This window comes from Pelodiscus sinensis, chromosome 2 (genome assembly GCF_052426305.1).
Source record: "Pelodiscus sinensis isolate ZL-2025 chromosome 2, ASM5242630v1, whole genome shotgun sequence".
Taxonomy (NCBI): Eukaryota; Metazoa; Chordata; order Testudines; family Trionychidae; genus Pelodiscus; species Pelodiscus sinensis.
This window is the reverse complement of record NC_143053.1, coordinates 94,569,829-94,589,524: the sequence shown is the minus strand read 5'-3', so window position 1 is coordinate 94,589,524 and position 19,696 is coordinate 94,569,829. Positions and strand designations below refer to the sequence as shown.

Below are 19,696 nucleotides of genomic sequence, written 5' to 3'. Positions count from 1 at the left end.
TGATGTTTAATATTCCAAATGTTGATTTCACTAGAACTTACAGCTGGTACATTTAGCATCAAATGAAATTGACTTGATGTTTAATTTATAATTGTTAAATATTTTATTTAAATACCCTGAGTAAATGCAGTCTGATATTTTCAAGGCAAACACTAATGTAAATAACAGATACTTATATAATCAAAAGAATAAACTTCTCTTGCTTATCTGGACAGAAACAGAGGCCTGATTCTTCACCAATTATATCAATAGGATGCTTCAGTGGTCTGAGGATCATGCCCTTCAACTTACTTATAATACTGTTTTCAAGAGTTTCCATATCAGAAATATCTTATATCCAAATAGTTGTAATCTTGGGGATGAACCTACCTTATGAAAATTTCTGAAATAGGCTGCCTTTTCATCTGGAAATTTTTCTAGTCTTCTGGGTCCTTTACTAGAAGCTTTCTTGAAAACCAACCAGTAGCGTCTGAAAATCTGCAAGAAAAATGAAGCAATGCCATTATCCTCTGTTTCTAATGTAACTTTATTAACATTAGCATTCTAAATCACATGCATCAGGTGATCCAAGGGAAGAAATTCCAATAAAACAGCCTTCTTTTTACAGACAAGAGTACCTTTACTGGACCAGATCAATTCTCCCTCTATCACAGTATCCTGCCTTCTGATAGTGGCTAGTGCCAGATGCTTCAGAAAGAACCAACAAAACAGGGCAATTTTGATGGTCCGACGCCTCTGGTCCAGTCCTGGCTTTTTGCATTTGGGGATACATCCCTGAACATCTTGGCTAATAGCCATTCTCCATAATCTTCCCTAATTCTTTTTTGAACCGAGTTGTATTTTGACCTTCACAAATTAAAATCAAAATGCAAAAATAAAAAAAGGAATATCGCCAAGGAGCTGTTATTTAATTATTTTGACAGCATTTCAAAACACTTTCATTATTATGATGATTTCTTATTTCTTTTATCAAGCTAAATCAGAACCTCAAGGTGCTGACACTGTTCATTCACATAGTAAAAAGCAATCCTTGTCCTAAAAAGCTAACAATTTTAGGGGATCCCTTCACTGGGACAATCAGGAAAATTGATCCAAATTAAATAAAGGTGTGAATTTGATGTGGATTAAACTTCCACGGCCTTTGTTTAGTCAACTCACTTCCAAAGTGAATTAAATTAAACCGAATTAAAGCTTCTTTAATTTTCAGTGAGAATGTACATACATGGGTTTAATGAAGTTTAACTAATCCACCTTAAATTCACATATTTAGTTAATTTGGTGTAGATAAATCAATAAGGCAATAGAGAAAAAAGAAAACCAAGTAAAGTACTCATTTGTCCAACAAGAGCTCTGAGTATTTACAAAGTAATATACATAGGTATCTCTCCAAAATATATATTATTATTTTCTAACATGAGTGGCAGTGATTTTTAAACAAATGTATGGATCATGGTGCCAAGCCTTAGCCAAAAGGGCTAATATGATTTTTTTTTTTATGTATAAACAGGGGAATATGAAGTAAGAGTTGGGAGATTACAGCAACTCAATTTGACACTGGTGAACTTGTTAGTGGATGGATGTAAGGGTACATTGAACACAGACACTATCAGGTGCGTGTTGAGTTTGCTGTATAAACAATTGTAAAAGCTGTTCAAAATTATCTCACTGTAGTAATCAAATTAATATAATGTAGTAAAAATGGCAATGGGACATGATCAATATATCGTTTGAAGCTGCCATACAGGTTTCCTTTGAGAATGAGGACAAAGATCAGATATGGATAATTTTTTAAAAAGTTTTTGCTCACAGGTGATACAGTATTTTTGTTGTCTTATTTTTTTATGAGAGTTCATTTGAGAGCATAGGATTGTCTCATTTCACGCAAAACACCGCAAACAATTATCTTTCAGGAAACCTTCTGAATGAAGTTAGACTTATGGGATTCTCTGAAAACATTCACAGAAGCAGTCTTCAGAAGCCATCATGAGGGATGCTTTGTATAGAAGCTTCAGAGGGGTAGCTGAGTTAGTTTGTACAGGTTAAACTTAAAAAACAATACATAGGGCTTAAAGACTAACAAAACACGTAGATGGTATCATGAGCTTTGTATAGAGTTGTTCTCCTGTAACTGTAGAAAATCCAGATTTCCTCCCAGAACTTGCACCTCTCACCCCTTCCCACAACCAAATCCCTCATTCCCACCCCAGAGACTACACATCCTGTCTCAACCCAGCGAGGGTAAGGCTAGACTGCAGGAGTTTTTCAGGATTCCGGAGATATCCCAGAAAAACACTTCTGCATCCAGGGATGCATTTGTTCTTCAGCTTCTTTTAGTGATCTTTCAGTCACCCCTCTATTCCTCTTTCCACGAGGAATAAGGGGGCTTCCATAAGAAGGGGGTTTTCTGACATTTGGTCCAGTCTAGACACACCAAATGTTGGAAAAACCTCTTCCTGCAGAAGAATTGGGAAAAAAGCAGCAGTATAAGGGTTCGGGATAGCAAGTGATGGAGCGGAGGAGAATAGAGAGGGTGGGGCTTCAATGAAGGGGTGGGGCTGTAGATCTTGGCTTGTTCTGTCATTGAAAAAGTGATCTTGGGTGTAAAAAGGTTGGAGACCACTGCTCTAAATGGTTTGGAATATGGACACTAAAGTGATCACCGATGTTCCTTCTAAGCTGTGCAGCAGCACAGTTTCACAGGTGATTAATCAGCCCTACCCAGTCAAAGGCTCAGGGCTCCATGCAAGGAGCTGACTGACTGGGAGGAGCTGATTAATCACTTGTGAAGCTGTGCTGCCACCCACCTTAGGGGGAACACTGCTGGTCATTTTAATTAATGTGATGACTTCAAATTTGTGATCAGTGGAAACTAGTATTCCTGATATTTAACAGGGAGACTGCTAGTGGCAGGATGCTTCATGTGAGGGTTCTTGACTTGGAAACTACTTCACCTTGATCTGCAATTGCCTAAATATATTGACCTTCAGGAACATTCGTTGATATTTACTTTTGCTCTTTTACAGTTAGGAATGGAGAAGAAATTGGAAAAATTCTAATGCTAGATGAGGGTGCTTAATTGATAAGTTATTTTTATGAAACGTGAAGACATGATAGAACATGTTTTTATATTTTGAAATTTTATACTTTCTGGACCAGGTTCTAAGAAAAAAAACCACATTCAGAGTTGGAGTAAGTGGGTTAATGCATAGCAAGTAAATGCTTTCATTACTTAGGATACTTTGTCATACAGAAGTCCCTTTAATTGTTCAAGAAAAGTTAGTTATTCTTTAATGCTTGGCCTAGTTTTAGATATCATTAGCTGGTAATCAAAGATTTTGAAATATTTTGGTATCAAATATGAAAGATTCGGTGTCAGATGCTTAACAATTGGAGAAATATTATAGCTGTATGTTGTTTTGTTTATAAAATATTAGTGTTCCCTGTAAAAATTCATGTTCTGATTTTCACAGCTTCATTGTAAATGAATCATCCAATATAAAGCCAGGAAATTATTTACAAAAAAATTTCTAGCTCACTTAGACATATACTTGGAGCTAGATTCACAAAGGGATTTAGGCACCTTACTGCTATATCCAAAATTTAGATCCTCAAAACCCTCTCTTAGCTGCTGCATAATCATGTAGGTGCCTGAAGTCTCCACATGTTTAAGTTTCCACTGATAGAGTTCCACATTTAAGTTTGCACCTAAATATCTGCAAGTAAGCATGTGCACATCTGCCTCTTTCTAACTGCCTGAGCTCCTAGCTCACATCTAAGCCCCAATGAGATTCTGCAGCTAACCATTTTTAAACTTCTCTCTCCTGTAGGAATCAGGGTTCTTCAAAGGGTCAACTGGATTGGGCTCACATCAAAACTTGTGTGGATCTCATTTGTAAGGGATGTATAGGGAGTTTGGGCATCTAACTCTGGAATTGGTATTTCACTTTATGATACGGTGCCTAAACATTAGACACTGATGTTCTAAGTCCCTTTTTTTGGATCTAGTTCAATGCCTTAAGCATTTTATATTGTAGGTAAACCAAAGAAGCTCAAAACCTTGCACTAACATGGTGCTACATCTAACTTCATAGTTTTTCCCTATGGAAATTCCAGAAGATTAGCAGCTTGACACAAAATGGTTTTTAAATACAACACTCTCTTCCCCCTTGTATATAGTATCATAATTACAAGGGCCATCATAGGCTGTCCAATGTGAATCTCAAATGATTAGCACTGAAGCAAGAAATATTCATGGTTCTTTCTATGTGATAGCAGTGTATTTTTTTTAAACAGTGCACTTTTCTTCACAAATCAATTTCATTCAAATCCAATCTGAATATCCAGCAGTCAGGTTCCCTCATCACTTCATGCTGCGCAGCTATACACAGCACACTTGTGCTAGGCAAAGAATGATTTCTTCCATCCTAATATTGTATAATACTTCTCGGATGAGTACTACTGAATGTGTGTAAGGGGAACAACATCAAGGGTCAAGAGAGTAAATTCTATTAGTGAAGAGGGACAAAGAATAGTTCGTCTAAGAGCAAAAGAGATTGATTGTCCTTAATATTTAAGTAACTTTATTCCCAAACACATGTTTTTTAAACTTTGGAGTGCTGCTTCTTTCCACATAATACTTTTCTAATCTGTCTTTCTGATCATCTACAGTGGTTCTTTAAAAGTTCTTTACATAATAAGAAAAGTCACAGTAAGTACCATTAACTGAGCAGAGAAAGGTTTGAGAACTGTTCTATCATCTTTCCTTCATGTCAGAAATCAACAGCTTGATTTCCTGCTCTCTTGATACTTTGTGTTTATTGAAGGTTGTTGACTTGAATAATACATGCAAGTATTTGTTTGGCCAGTGACAGAACCATTTTTATTCACATTGATATACACAATGTCAAATCTACTAATAAAGAGATGCTAGGGGGAAACAACAGCACAACTTTAGCCCTATTAAAATTGATATTCACATAAATATTCTTGGAAGTACCAGGCAGAAAATTTTGTCTACTAAAAATACATGATGATAGCAAGCTATACACTAGAATCGTGTGGATATTGCTGCTAAACACTCCCATTTCACCTTTTTTTTAAGTTCCTAAGTGCTTCTGTACTCGTTTACAAGGCGATATAGCCAGAACTAACTTGGGTCTCAGACAATGATTAGAATTAATGTCAGTTCATATCTTCATTGATACCTAAATATTTAAAGAAAGCTTTGAAAGAGTTTTAAATGCCCAATCTATTTAAACAGGCATCCATTCATTGACATATGTCCCTGAGCAAGTATCTATTATATAAGAGAAAATATTTCCACAGAACCCACCACTCACTTACGACTATTTCAAGGAGATTATTGAGAAGTTTTTCAACTCTTCTTTGGCTAGTAACTGTACACATTAAGAATTTTTTTGTGACAACACCTGATCTCAATTGAGGGTATCAGTCCCCTGCTTCCTTGAGCGGTGGACAGTACTATTTCATCAGGAAAGCATCTCCTATGGACATATGCAGGTGGTTTTATGAAGCTGACAGGAGAGCTCTCTCCCATTGTCATAGGATGTGTTCTTCAGATGCTCTGCAGCAGCGCAGCTGCAGTGATAGAGCTGTGGCATTGCAGTGCTATACCTGTAGACACATCCTAAATCTAGCTGACTGCCATTTTCACTAGTCTCAAGGAACTTGGAGAACCTTTAATTGACTGTCACCTGGCTGAAGGAGCAGCCATCTCTTCAGAGAATTAGTGACTCAGGCTCCTATCTTCTTACAGAAATTGCAGCTGAGCAGAAACAGCCACTGAAGCATTACTGATGGAATTTTTTTGCTAAATGAACCTATTGAATGTAGCCAAGCAATGCACTAATATAACAACAACATTCTGATTTACATGTAATCATGTATGGTAAAGGTTAACTACTATTCCCTCCCTCTCGTTCAGTGGGGGCGCAACTCTTTTCAGATATTGAAATGATAATGCAAAATCTACAGAGGTTCCCTTAAAAGCACGAAAAGTGAAGAAGTTCAAACTTTAGGTCAAGAGTGGCTGGGAGCCTCCACTTGCTTAAAAAAAAAAGTCAACTACAGGGTGACATATAACCTACAGAAAAGTAAAGCAGAAGCCTAACTCAAATTAAACTCAGGTTTTACCATGCAGGCATCATCATCACCCTCAAAAGCATCATGCTAAAATACACTAAGACATAAATAAGGAAAGGAGAGGGAAAGTCAGAATGAGTTAGTCATGCTTTCCCTGAAGTGTTACTGTGTCAGATCCTCAGCTGAAGTAAATCAATGCAGCTGTACTGCCTTCAATAGAGCCAGTGTGAATTAGACCAGCTGAGGATCAACACTTGCTTTAAAAATCTTTATTCCAGGAAAGCTAAAAGCAACTCGTCACCACAAAAACTCTAAGGATAAAATGAATCATTCAGGGCATAGATGGTGGCTATAGGACAGGGCTACTCAACTTTGGAAGCCCTGTGGGCCACAATGATGCTCACAACACATGCTGAGGGCCGTAACTTAAGTGTGGCTGCATATATATATGCAAATAGCTTTTCACACTGACGGGCATGAATACAAAAATTAAGGGAAGACTATACAACACGTAGGCCCCATTTAAGTCAGTTCTGCTGCTATTAATAAAATGCAATATTTACCCAATTTCCACTCATATGACAGCACTTTTAGTGAGCAATGACAATCCAGGAATTTAACTATTAAAACACATATCAACAGAAGACCATTATATTGACTGCTTTTTTGTTTTGGCTTCACAACAGTCCAGGAATTTAACTACTAAAACACATATCTACCCAAACTGCACCACAGGCCACAAACAAACGGGGGAGGGCTACAGGATGCAATGCAGGATGCAGCCAAGCAGGAGGACCCTTCGGAGTCATGCCAGCCAACTGCCTTTGGAATACTGCTACCTGCTGAAAGGGTGTCACAGCCGTGGCCTTGCCTGCACTCTACCTAAGGTATTGCAGTGCCTTACTGTAATTTAAAATATGTATCTTCTATATATTTACTTGTATAGTAATTTTGTTATCACTGCACATCAGAATTGCCATTTCATTTCTTTTCCCAAATCTGTTATAAGTGGCTTTAAAAATTGTCTAAAAATAAATAAATCCTAAACTTAAAATTCAATATAGAGTGTCAGAAATTGCATTTTTTAAAAACAGAAAATGCATAAACCCCCCCAAATAATTAAATATTAATAAAAGTAATCTCATTCTCTACTAAGTATTCTTCACCATGAACACTGGTGTTCTTCTGCACTAGCTACATAGCATACCTAGTGATCCATAATATCATCAATGAAAGTGATGCTCACTTTGCGTTTCAGGGAAATTCAAGAAAATGTCATCTTTTACATAATGTGTCTTCCTCCTCGTTCCCACCCTTTATAAATAATTTTGTATGGCCCAGGAATATGTATTCCAGCACTGAAAGAAAAAACAAAACAAAACAAAAAAAAACCCTCAAAATATATGAGGTCTTCTGCTTAAACTGCATGTTGGGAGGATAACTCTTCTCTGTCTTAACTCTATGTTTTATTTCTTGAATCTCATTTCTACAGTTACAACGTAAGGAGAGAAGAATTTCCATAATTAGCCAGACCAATGACCCATGTAGCCCAATACCCTGTCTTTGGACAGTGGCCAGAGCCAAATGCTTCAGAGAGAATCAACAGAATAGGACAGTCTATAAAGTGATCTACCCATCGAGTCCCAGCTTCTAGCCACCAGAGATGTAATGATCCCAGAGCATGAGGCTGCATCCCTAATCATCAATGGACCTATTCTCCACGATCTTATTTCATTCTTTTTTGACAGCAGTTCTACCTTTGCCCTTCACAACAACCCGTGGCAAGAAGTTCTAGAGGTTGACTCTACACGGTGTGAAGAAGTACTTCTTTTCTTTCTTTATTCCGCCTATTAATTTCACTGGGTGACCTCTATACTTTTTGGAAAGCAAATAAGTACAATTCCCATAAAAAGAGTGTTTTATTCTCAAGCATGCATCAGACTTAATGGCATAAGAAGAAAGTAACGCGGATGGGAATACAGCTGCACCTGGTGATGACAATTAATACACAAGCCCCATTCCATTAGGAAAGTTGTATAATGGCACATGAAACACAGGGAAAAACAGAATGAGTTAGCTGGGCTTTGCCTGAAGTGTTATTGTGTCAGGTCCTCAGTGCCAAAGGGACTACTGGAATTATTCTAAAATATTCTCTTTGTTGCAGATTTTGTTCTTGAGGTTCTTGCCTGTAATGTTGCTATTTGCTTAATTTCATCATTCCAAGTAAGGAATAAATTCCATAATTCAGGATGACGAAGTTTAGAGACACCACTTAGACATGATCCTTTTTGAGTGTCACAGTTTAAGTCCCACAGCTTCTGGTGGCTCTGGTTTTGTTTAGTGGTTTTCCAGACTGCAAATGTGCTGGCATTTACAGCTGGGAACAGAAAGAAATATAGAAACATCTGGTGCAGTCAGACTGTTTCAGCTCAGATTAGATCAGACCTCACAGGCTTGATTGCAGTCAGTGGGAATTAGTATGGATTTAAAGAGACGATTAGGGACAATTCAGCCAGCTCTCCTATAATTGATGTTGTATGTGAATCTAGAATGTTTATAATGTACTGTAATTTATGGATCAGCAGTAGCCAGCTCTATTTGTAATTCATAAAAAGATTTACTTCACTATTAGAGAATTCTCACAAATCAGAGTGTGCCATTACCAGTAATTTTCCAGCTATTCCTATGGTAACCAAACTACTGAACCACGGCATAATCAAATTGTATAGCCTTGGGATAAAAAAGTCCAAAAGAGTGTTTAGATTAAACAAAGAGAATTAGCTCCAGTTTCAGCTATAGTTAGTATTTTCATCTTATTTCTCTTTCACTTGCTCTTACATTATATTAGAAGCAGAAAATGTATTTCCAAGATTTGTTTACAGTATTCTTCAGAAAAGTTATATGCACTTTTTATTAATCCTTAGACACCTTAAGCTCACAACTCAACATTGCTTTGTCAATGGGGCTGTCTGAAGGAACAAATTCACAAACAATGCAAAACATCTGTACTTCACTCACTTTTCATAGCATGACAACCTACAGCTGATGAGGAGTGTGGCAAAATGCTATTTTGTCTAAATGGACTCCTCCTGGGAAAGGGTTGGTTTTGATTAATTCTTTGACTCTGGGAATATTTGATTTTTTTCTGCGAAATTGTTAGTGTCCAACTTCATCATTGTTTAAATAGTCAAAATTGAGACAAAAACATTTTGAGTGACCTGATGTGTGTCTCTTTCTCTAAGATTTTTGGTTCACGAATCATTTCAAAATGTTTATTTTTCATCCCAGTTGAGGAGAAGTATATAATTTGAGATTTCAAGTTCCAAAGGATGGGAAAATTGTTTCCCATCCAGCTCTACCATTAATGTCTGCACGTGATGTAGTACAATGTCTTCCTATAGCATGTGCTGCAAATTAACCAACATGAGGAAGAAACCAGAGCTTCCAATAATCAAAAAGTACATTTCTTCTTATGTCCATAAAACTCTGTGTTTTCTGTAAGACATTCCATTAGGGCTAGATTGTGAACAGTAAGTAACCTAGAGGATAAGCAAGGGTCAGAATCTGCCCTTAAAAGTTTGACTCTACCATATTTTTTTGAAGGCAATATAATATTCTTTTGTTATACATATTTCATACATGTTCTTTGACTGCAAATGTTGTTTACCACATGCACACAGAAAAAAGAGTTTAGAACTATAAATGAAAAAAGATAATTACTGAAATATTGCTTCCTTTTTTCTGTCTTAAGAATTTAAAATCGTGACCTTCACACACAGACTCAAATACCATATGTATATTGAAAGTTGGTAGCTATCTACTCAAATCCTAAGTATTGCATATTGGGAGCACAGGGATTTGTTAAAATAAATATTACAAAATCAAACCCATGCAACTGAATACCTTAAATGAAAGCAGAGATTTTGAATGGAATAGTAATTATAACCACCTGCTTTAAACCACTGAAGGACAAAATCTCAAATAATTTTTACAGCCCTAATTTATGTTGCAGACTTAAATTGAGTTTTGGGAACAATGTATTTATTTTTTATGTTTTGAGGATGTAGCATTGGCTTTTTTACATATCTGTCCATATTTCTATCTGTTGCATCACACAAACTTACCTATCAAGAAACAGCATCACCAACCTCAAGATATAGCTGTTTTGACTAACAAGATAGATGGAAGTAGAGTCTAACAACAGTCCTTTAAATTGAGGGCATTTTTACAACTACAAAAATGTAAACAAAATATGAAATCTGAAGTACTTATTATATGACTTGGGGCCATTTTATTTCTAATATCATCCCAGTCAGTTAGTTGTAACACTCAGAATTGTGTTGTTTTCTTAATATACTATAGTTTCAAAATATTTTGCATATAGAAGTTTCTGTGGGAGAAGCACTAAATGCTTAAATATGTATGGCAGTTAATGATCTATATAATACATTGTCTACTACTATTACATAATTGGTAATTGTTATACTTATATATACACATGAACATACAATTTATACAAGTATATGCATATTTGTTTTTTCTGTACATACATAGTAAAACATCACTATTTTATATTATAGAGGGCTAAATATTTAAAACAGGATATGCATTTTGAGCATATCAGCCAAAATAACCTGAGCGTGGCTGAATCAAACTACTAGTATCAGGTCATACAAATCTCAACAACATTTTTGAGACATGGGCTGGCGACTTTATTGCTAGAACAACACTGTAACCATCATCAGCTATTCTTGCTACTATGCCCTCCACTTTAAACCTATTTCCCTTGCTTCGGGTGCCCCAGGTGCGGATATAGGGCAGGGCGAACGGGGCGGCCGCCCTGGGCCCGACGCTTCAGAAAGCCCCGCGCATGCGCTGTGGCGCTGCTGCGCATGCGCGTGGCATCACTGCGCATGCACTGTGGCAAAGGGGGAGCCCCATGGAATTATGTTGCCCGGGGCCCCGCAAAACAGTCATCTGTCCCTGGGGTGCCCAAAACTACTTCAGAAAGTTTCATGTCTTCTTTACCAGCTCTCCTCTTTCCAGTTTGTTTCACCATCTGTTGCCTTTCAGAGAAGTACTAAAAACAGAATCAGATCACAGCAGGAGCAGAGTAACAAGAGGTTCCTTACACCAGCAATGGACCAGAGAATGTGACTATGTCAGCCTCCTCTATTCCCACAGAATGTTTTTTTGCATTACTTCAGTCTCTGTAGAAAAGTGGGATGGAGCTGTATCTCCTTCTGAGAAGCTGAGATTCACAGGAGTTAGGGCCTGTTCCCATCCCTTAGGTGAGTCATTACTTTGGAGATGTGGGGGAGGGGAGAATCTGTATCAAGGGCTAAGTATTAATATTACTTTTGCTTCCTAAATGGGCTTACTATCTGCTTTGTTTAGCATTATGTGTCTCTCTACATAGAGCTGAGCTATAATGAAGTGGATTTTTCTAAGGGCCACTTTTGAGCGCTTACACAAAAAGGTAATTTTCAAAGGCAAATATACATAATATTTCCACTCTCCAACATGTATATTCAATAGGAACATGCATTCAGATGGACACCACACACATCCAATGACATTTTCCATTACCTCACTTGCTACTTCTGAATGGTTTGATTTTTGCTACTGCTCTGCTCCCCATAATGAGATCTCATAACCAAAATAAAGTAGCAGCAGATACACCATCAATCCTCTCTTGAAATGAGTGTCCATCCTGACTAACACACTCATAGCATCAGCTCCAGATGCACGAGAAAAGTTTTTAACAACTAGAACAAAGGGAATGAGGAAGAGTGAGGGAAGAATGAAACATGCAGGCTTCAGCAGCTACACCTCACAGTATAGATTTGGATCAGTTTCTCTTGCAGAATTGGAATATGAAGCAGATAAGGACAGTCTGTACATCTTTAAAAAAGCAAGAACACCCCTATACACACAAGGCTCAGTCCATCTTTCCCCTGAACTGGTCAGCCATCTGAACTGTGGGGTTCAAAAGCTTCTCCAGAAGCCAAGGTAACCACATTTTCTTTATTTCTACTTAATTATTGCTATCGTGGAGGAAAGGGTATTCACTTTGTTACCAGCGAGAGGGTGATGCAGAATTTTTAAAATAATTTCCACATGCCAAACCAGACTGCTCAGTGTCCCAGAGACCTCTCTGGATTTCTTGTTCAGCAGGTGTGATGAACCTCCAAACAACGATCAACTGTTTTAGAGTTTCAGCCTACTGAAGTTAGGCTGAAAGACTCTGAGTGACTTGAACGTGTTTTGGCAAGGGCCTAAAGAGAATAATTCCTATGATCCCATGGCAATCTTAAACAAATTGTCAGTTCCTTGATTAAAAGAAGAATTATCTTTTTTAAAAACCTAGGGAAAACAAAGTGATAAATAATCTATAAACCCAGGAGGCAATAGTTCCATGATTCTTCTCCTCGTCTGAAAACAAGACTCCTAAGCACACTGATGGTGACCACAGATGCTAGTCTTGCAATTAATCCCCTGGCACGGTTAAAATTACACACTAGTTTTTGTCTCATATATTTAAAATCCTCCTCTATTTCTGGTTGCAGAAAAGTTACTGAGAAAAAAGAATGGTCTTCTACACAGAGGAAAGCATGACTGGATATCCAGTGGGTGCTGTGTTGTGTGTGCCATGCAGACTCATTGGTAGGAAACCAACATATCGTTCTGTCATGCCCTGACGTTCTCTGGGAAAGATTATAATAAAAAGAACACTTTAGAGGTATTGATTTAAAGTAAACAAGCAGTTTAGTGATACACCGTTCACTTGCTCAATATTTCTGTTTATTTATATAGTTGTGTGCCCTTTTGCCTTTTTTCCAGTATTAAAAAGGGCAGGGAGGGTGACAACAAAAAAGGGTTCATTCAGACTGGCAGTGAGGGTGAGCTTGACTGTATGCCAGAAGAGCAAAATCTCAGCAGCACAACATACCTGTGTAGTGATATTAAAAACAATATAAACCTGACCTGTCTATACTATTCCTTATGACTTCCACATTGGTTGCTGAAACATGGAAAGGGTCTGTTTTGTGCAATTTACTTTGTGGTATCAAAAGATTTGGGGGGAGGGGTGTGTGTGCACGCACACATGTGTGGACAGGTGTTGAAAAAGGCTTGGAGAACCCAGCAACCACAGGAAATTTCCTATGGCTCAGAGTGTTGTGAGCACCTCTTTTTCCTCCATAACCTATGGCCTATTGGCATGTGAAGTCTGTACACATGAAGATGTGCTGCAAATGAGGGAGTTTTTTAGAAAAACTTTGAAAGGGACTATTAAGAGCTCCATACCTAAGCCAATTTCAGTGCCCAGCAACAACTGTTTTATTCTAAAACCCCCTACAAACAATACTACTTTTATTTTAGTTCCATCTACTGGTCTCTACAAATTTATCAATTCACTGACTACAAAGATACAAACATTTATTTTGTAGAGCACTCTTATACCAGCAATCAGAACAGCAACAGTTTATAGGTCAGGCTCTTGCTAAGGAGTAAGTGCCAACATACCAAGGGTAAGAAGTGGAAGCCTCATTTTATTAAGAGAGAGGAAGAAATGCCCTATTAAAGATCTCTTGGTTAAGGCTATTGGCTGAGTTGAGGCAAGGGATTAATTGTGGATTAGCTATTCTTGACCACAGTATTATAGTTCCTTGAAGCACTGTCTTCTTCTTAAACCCATATACTCTGAGTGGAGCATAGTAAAACTTTAGTTGATGACAACGTGTACGTGAGCTGACTGAAATTTCTAATTAATTATCATATTTGAACAGCTCTGAAATTTCACAAGATGAGAGTAATACTTTAGAAAAAATCTCAGTACATTTATAACTGATTTTTTTCAGGATGCTGTCATGCATGAGGTGACAATCAGTATAGTCTTGCTGTTACTTTTTTTTTTTGTTAAGCAGTCTCTCCACATGAAAGGTTAGGTACATATAGTTAAACAGTAAAATATAAAGCTGTGCAGGACATCTGCCTAGTAGGATTAATAAAATAATTACTATAGCTTTTGCAATAACAGCTTTGAGTAAGAATGTAATGTGAATTATAGGTGCAAGAGAGAGGAATTTGACAGAAGTCACAGTGTGATATAAATAGAGAGACCCTGCCAGAGTGTGGATTAAGAAATATACTGTAGTTCTTTGTATTAAATCACTCAAAGGGAACTGAGTTATTATGAACAATTCTTTATGCATAATTGGAAAGGGATTCATCTTAGACTTCAGGTCTCGTTTGATATCAAGACTGCTGACAGGACCAGGTAGAGATAAGAGAAAGCAGCTTTGGCCTACAGGGGATCATTACATTTCATAACAAGCTCACTTCTTTATCACTGACTTTATAGTGTAATGATGTATCACATCAGCTTTTGATTTGTCTGTTTTAGTTTCTTTATAGAAAGAGTTGACTGGCTCATAACAGGCACAGTCATATGAAAAGATATATGTTTTATTGCTTAAAAAAAAAAAGGATTATCAATTAATCCTGGAGGATAGGGAGGAAGAGAGAAAGAAATATAATCCCACAGGGACTTTCAGATAAAAGTTTCATCACAATATCTTAGAATAAAGGTTTATCGTTTTAGGCAAAAAAGAGTTCAAATCTCCAACTTGAAATACTACAAAATAGTGAATCATTTTTTATTTCTAAGCATGAGGCCAGGGGCTTCAGGTTTAGAATGATTTAAGGTTTAAGTGAAGCATTGGTACAGGAAAGTACTTATTTAACAGACATCGTCTAATAAAATCCATTCATGATTTTGAACAGCTGGCCTATAGCTAGCACAAAGGCAGAGTGTAGTAGGTAAAATTGACTTATGGCATGTTAATCAAAATACAATTTTCTTCTCTTTATACTACAAGCACCTTTTAATGTTAAACGGTGTTCTACAACATGTGTGAATACCCACTCATCCACTCTATACACACATACAAGTGTACAATAGTGATTGCTGTAACTTCACCCTCACTTTTAACTCTCCAATATATATTTCAAATTTTGGAGGAGATCTAAGGCCCCACTACGTCACCAGAACATCACCATCTGAGAAGGGAACAGGAACAAGGGGTTGGCCTGGCAGCATGAAAAATCAAGGATGGAGATACACAGGAGAGAAGAACCACTGCCTTCTGGGAATGCCTGCAGATGAGGGAAAGAAAGAGCAAGTCCATCCTTCCAAAAACAGAGCCAAATAAATGGGCAGGGTGCTGGGAACAAAATAGGGTTCCCAAAATAATAAGAGGCACTGCAATAGGACTGGTGAATTAATTTTAGTTATTCTCATCTTTTACCTGCAGGCAGTAGTGACCAGCAAGCCTTGGACCAAAAAAATCCTTCTTGATAAGAACTTGGTTGAAATTGATACATGTCTATAAAATGTTTCAGCTTTGATAAGACTTGAAATTTCATTTAGCTGAAAATGTTCTAACCAGGTCTAATTTAAACAAACCAACCAACCCTACACTTTCTGATATCTTTGGTAAATGTTGTTTCCACTTACTGCATGAGTGGCTCCCACTAAGCACAGCACAAACTTGCTCATTATACCAGGAAACCATGAAATGAACTGAAGTGTTTTCTGCACAGAATACATAAATAGAATAACAGATACTGTTTTATGGACAACCTCCTTCCTTCAGTCTTACTCCTATGAACCATCTCACCTTCCATAATTTCCTTCTAGCAACTACCAGAGTAATTTTTATAAAATATTTCAAATGTCAAAATTTGATAACTTCCATTATGATATGCAGTGTTGGTCCCAGATAGTAGAGAGAAAGGATGGGTGAGGTAGTATCTTTTACTGACCTTATTTCTGTTGGCAAAAGACCAGCTTTCACACTTACACAGAGTTCTTCTTCAGGCAACAGCAATATGCTGTGGATTGGACCATGATCTGAAAACTTGTCTTTGATTTTATTTATAACTAGAACTATAATTGGTGTTGCTTCAGTCCTTTCTTCAATTAATCTTTGTTTTTCTTAATTTAAATCATTGCTCTGAGGTGAGGCTGCGGATGAGCCATTCAGTATCTAAGCTGCCCTGGGGAGAGAAGTGCCTCTCCATGGCTACTCTGCAGCTCCAGCAGGCACACCCAGGGGATATGGCACCCCTCTCCCAGTTGAGACAGATCCAGGTTTCTCTGACTCCTGCGCTTCTCAGACAGAGCGAGGAATGCAGGAAACTGCATTTTCCCCTCACTCCCTGATGAAGGGGAATAGCCAGCAATGTTTGGGGGCTGGGGGAAGCTTTACCACTCCACCCTCCCTAAAGGGCACCTGGGGTGGGCAGCTCAGGGCTAGGGCAGTCCTGGAGAAGAAGGGTGTACCTGTAGCCAGACCCTTTCACCTGCCTGGTGATTGTCTCTTTTCTGCATTGTTTTATGAGAAGCAATCCCATTCTGGGCACATCCCATTTTCCTGGCACAACCCTTATCTTGCTTTAAGTTATGATCAGAGGAAGTTGCATACCAAATTTGGTAGTCCTAGCTCTTACAATTTAGGAGGAGTTCTTGAACAAATGGACAAACTCTCAAATATATAGTAAACTAGTATACAAGTAATTTCAGTGTGATTTTAAAGTGATGGCACTTCATTATTAATTATTATTTGCTTTTTATAAAGAGAAAACAAGAAACTGAATGTATATCCGAGAATGGTTGTTACTGCTTTTTCAACAACAGTGAGATGTGTTTCAAATATCTTCCAGTGATCTATTATCCACAGTTCATTAACACAATACAGTGTAACCTAGTTCCTTGGGAGCCTTTACAGTCTATCATATCAATGCACCTTAAGGAGCTTTAATCTTCACATTATTAACACTACAGTTTGTAATTGCTCCTTCAGAGGAGTTCTGGTCAGTCATAAAAATGAGTGTTTGTGTGTTTACAAACAACAAATTTTTTTTTTACTGTACTCCCACCTTACATCCGTATGTGCAACAAAAATATTATGAGATGTAATAAGAGCATCTATGATAACCAGGGTGGATGCATAAGATAAATAAAAATGTTCTCTTAAAAGAAGTTATTCTAATGTGCTTGTCAGCATGAATCTTACTGGAGCTTACTCTGTAAATTGTTGGGTTTTTTGTTTATTACATCGTAAGATACAACATGCCAAGTTCTTTTCCTCATTTACACTCAGCAACCTCACTGAAGTCACATCACAAAGAAAAACACATTTGTCCTGCTGAGTTAAATTTAGAAATTCATGAATGTTAACTAGTAAATGTAGATTCTCAATGCTGAGGCTTTATGTAAAATGGACTGCCTGAATGAAGCTGGAGATAATTTCTTGACTTAGAGGCATACTGATGTGATTGAATGTTGGCAGAGTTCTCAGCAGTGAGTTTGAGCTAGTGCAATGACAGTCTGCTTTGATGCCTGCACATGGTGATGATACCATCTGCGCACAAGGAGGACATTCCATTCTATTACACCAAAAAGATCGGGAAGTAAAAAGAAATCACCCAGGCCTGAAACCCAAGCTGCACATGGAATAAACAGCTAACACAAACTGCTAAAAGCTACATTATCGTTCTCTTGCAACTGCTTTGGAGAGGGAGTTAACTGACTCTTCTCCTATTACCATATGTCTGCAGTTGAAAAGCAGTCTATCAATCCTAATTTTGCCACCTGTGGGCCCCTAGAGGCAAAAGTAGCACTGTCAATCAAAGGCACTTGGCTGTAAGGTGCCCAGGTTGCTCTCCAGAAGGTCCTTGCTCTAAGGCTGCAGGGAGCAGGAGCACAGTTCTGCCTTTCCTGTCAAAACTTCACTCCCCCTCCTCCTGCTACATTTCTTTTTTTAAAATTGTCTTCCTTCTAGCAATGGAACTACTTATCTATAATGGCTTGGAAGGGACAAAAAGGGAAGAGGATGCCTTCTGCTGAGGCAAGCTGCCACTTTATCCAAACAAACAAAACAAATAAAATATGTAGAAAGCCAAACTGAAATGAACACTGTTGATCAGAGTTTCAGAGACTCTAGTTCTAGCTGCCCAGGCTTTTATACCATACCCATCATTGAGGTTTCTTGAACAATCTTAAAGTTAAACCATAGTTTATCAGTGGACTGTGGTTTGGCTGTGAGATTATTATTCTACTGAGGTGCTGCTTTTTTAACTAAGAGATATATGGTTGCTTTGCTCAGTCTTCTGTGAATGCATGCAAGATCTCTCACTTATTGTATGAGTGTACCATACACACCAACTTTGTGGAATTTTTCACCCCATCCATTAAGTCTATCAGCAAGGTTTGAATACTGAATTCAAATGTTAGTTGTAGTAGGTCAGGAGAACCGTGTAGTAAGTTCAGGATTCATGGGTGTGGGGTCCTCTCTCCCTCTCCATCAGTGATGATAAATATTCGACTTTGTGCGTTTTCATATGTTCCCTCAGGGTATCATGCCAGCTCTGGGCAGATCGCTAGCATAATAGACTTCAAAAAACCCCCAAAGCCCATAGACTCAGATAAGATACAAAGGCACCCGAGTCAGGTTTATTGTTGAATGAAGTACTTTTATGGTACATTAATTAACTGCTCATTCATGTTATAGGTTACCCTTACAGCAGGTTGTTACTCTCTGGTATAAGCTTCACTGGGCAGGAAACAGGAATAGCTAGCTTTTTTGTTCCATTGGTTACACTGCTCTGTGATACACCAGTAGTTGACACAGCCAGTTGGTTCTTACAGATGCTGCCTTCCAGATAACCTACTGAATGGACAGTAACCAACTTATTAAATGCTATTTTGTCAGGATTTAGTATTGGTACCCAGACACTGAACAGGATTGTTTTGAATAACATGTACCTCAGCTAGGATGCAGTGTCAATGACCCCAAATTGTTATACTAACAGTGAACTTGTTTACCCAATGTGCATTTACTATGTAACTTTGTTTAGTACTTTAGGATCTTTTTCTTTTTTAAAAAATGTTGTTTGGAGTTTGTTTTTACCTCTGTGATGGTTAAAGAGTTTAGCAATGTCATGAACATTATAAATGATGTACATCAGTAATACAATAATACAGCAATAATACAGTAAGAAAACAATAATCAGTTTCACACAGTAGCCAAATTTAACTGACTGATTTTTAGATAATTGCCAATTTAAATGTCCATATATTGTGAATTGACATGTATTTGACCAGTCTCTTAATTATAAGGCATTTTATTTTACTTTTTTTGATACTTGGGCATTTCTTTATATACTAGCTTTCTTTACTTTTACTGTATTTATACTATATTTCTTTACTACAGACTATTATCTTCTGGTGCTTTTTGTGGTGAGATATCTTCTGGTGTCTTTGGACTGTAAAACACACCCTTAAACATCTGAAATAAGTTAACTAGGATTTTCATTGTTTTGACAACACAAAGGAAATAGTGTATGCCTTTGGGAACTAACATTGTATAGAGCAGTTATTTGGCTAATCATGTAGTCGATACAATTTGTACCAACTACACAATTAGTTGATAAGGGCTGCTCTGCGGAGTCACAGAAGGGGTAGCTCCCGGCACTAGCTCTGGAATCCTGTGCCTCTGATTTTAAATGTAGTAAGAGCCCGGAATCT

The 19,696-nt window shown here is 37.6% G+C and overlaps 1 protein-coding gene across 3 annotated transcripts in view; it reads right to left on the bottom strand.

Annotated features, from left to right (window-relative positions):
* Positions 1–19,696, bottom strand: part of DOK6 (docking protein 6) — a 363,863-nt gene that overhangs the window by 216,389 nt on the left and 127,778 nt on the right. For all 3 annotated transcript variants that reach the window (XM_014572701.3, XM_006121422.4, XM_089776322.1), the window contains exon 2: positions 370–477. In XM_014572701.3, coding sequence (XP_014428187.1) covers positions 370–477 — 108 coding nt within the window. The remainder of the gene's footprint in view (positions 1–369; positions 478–19,696) is intronic.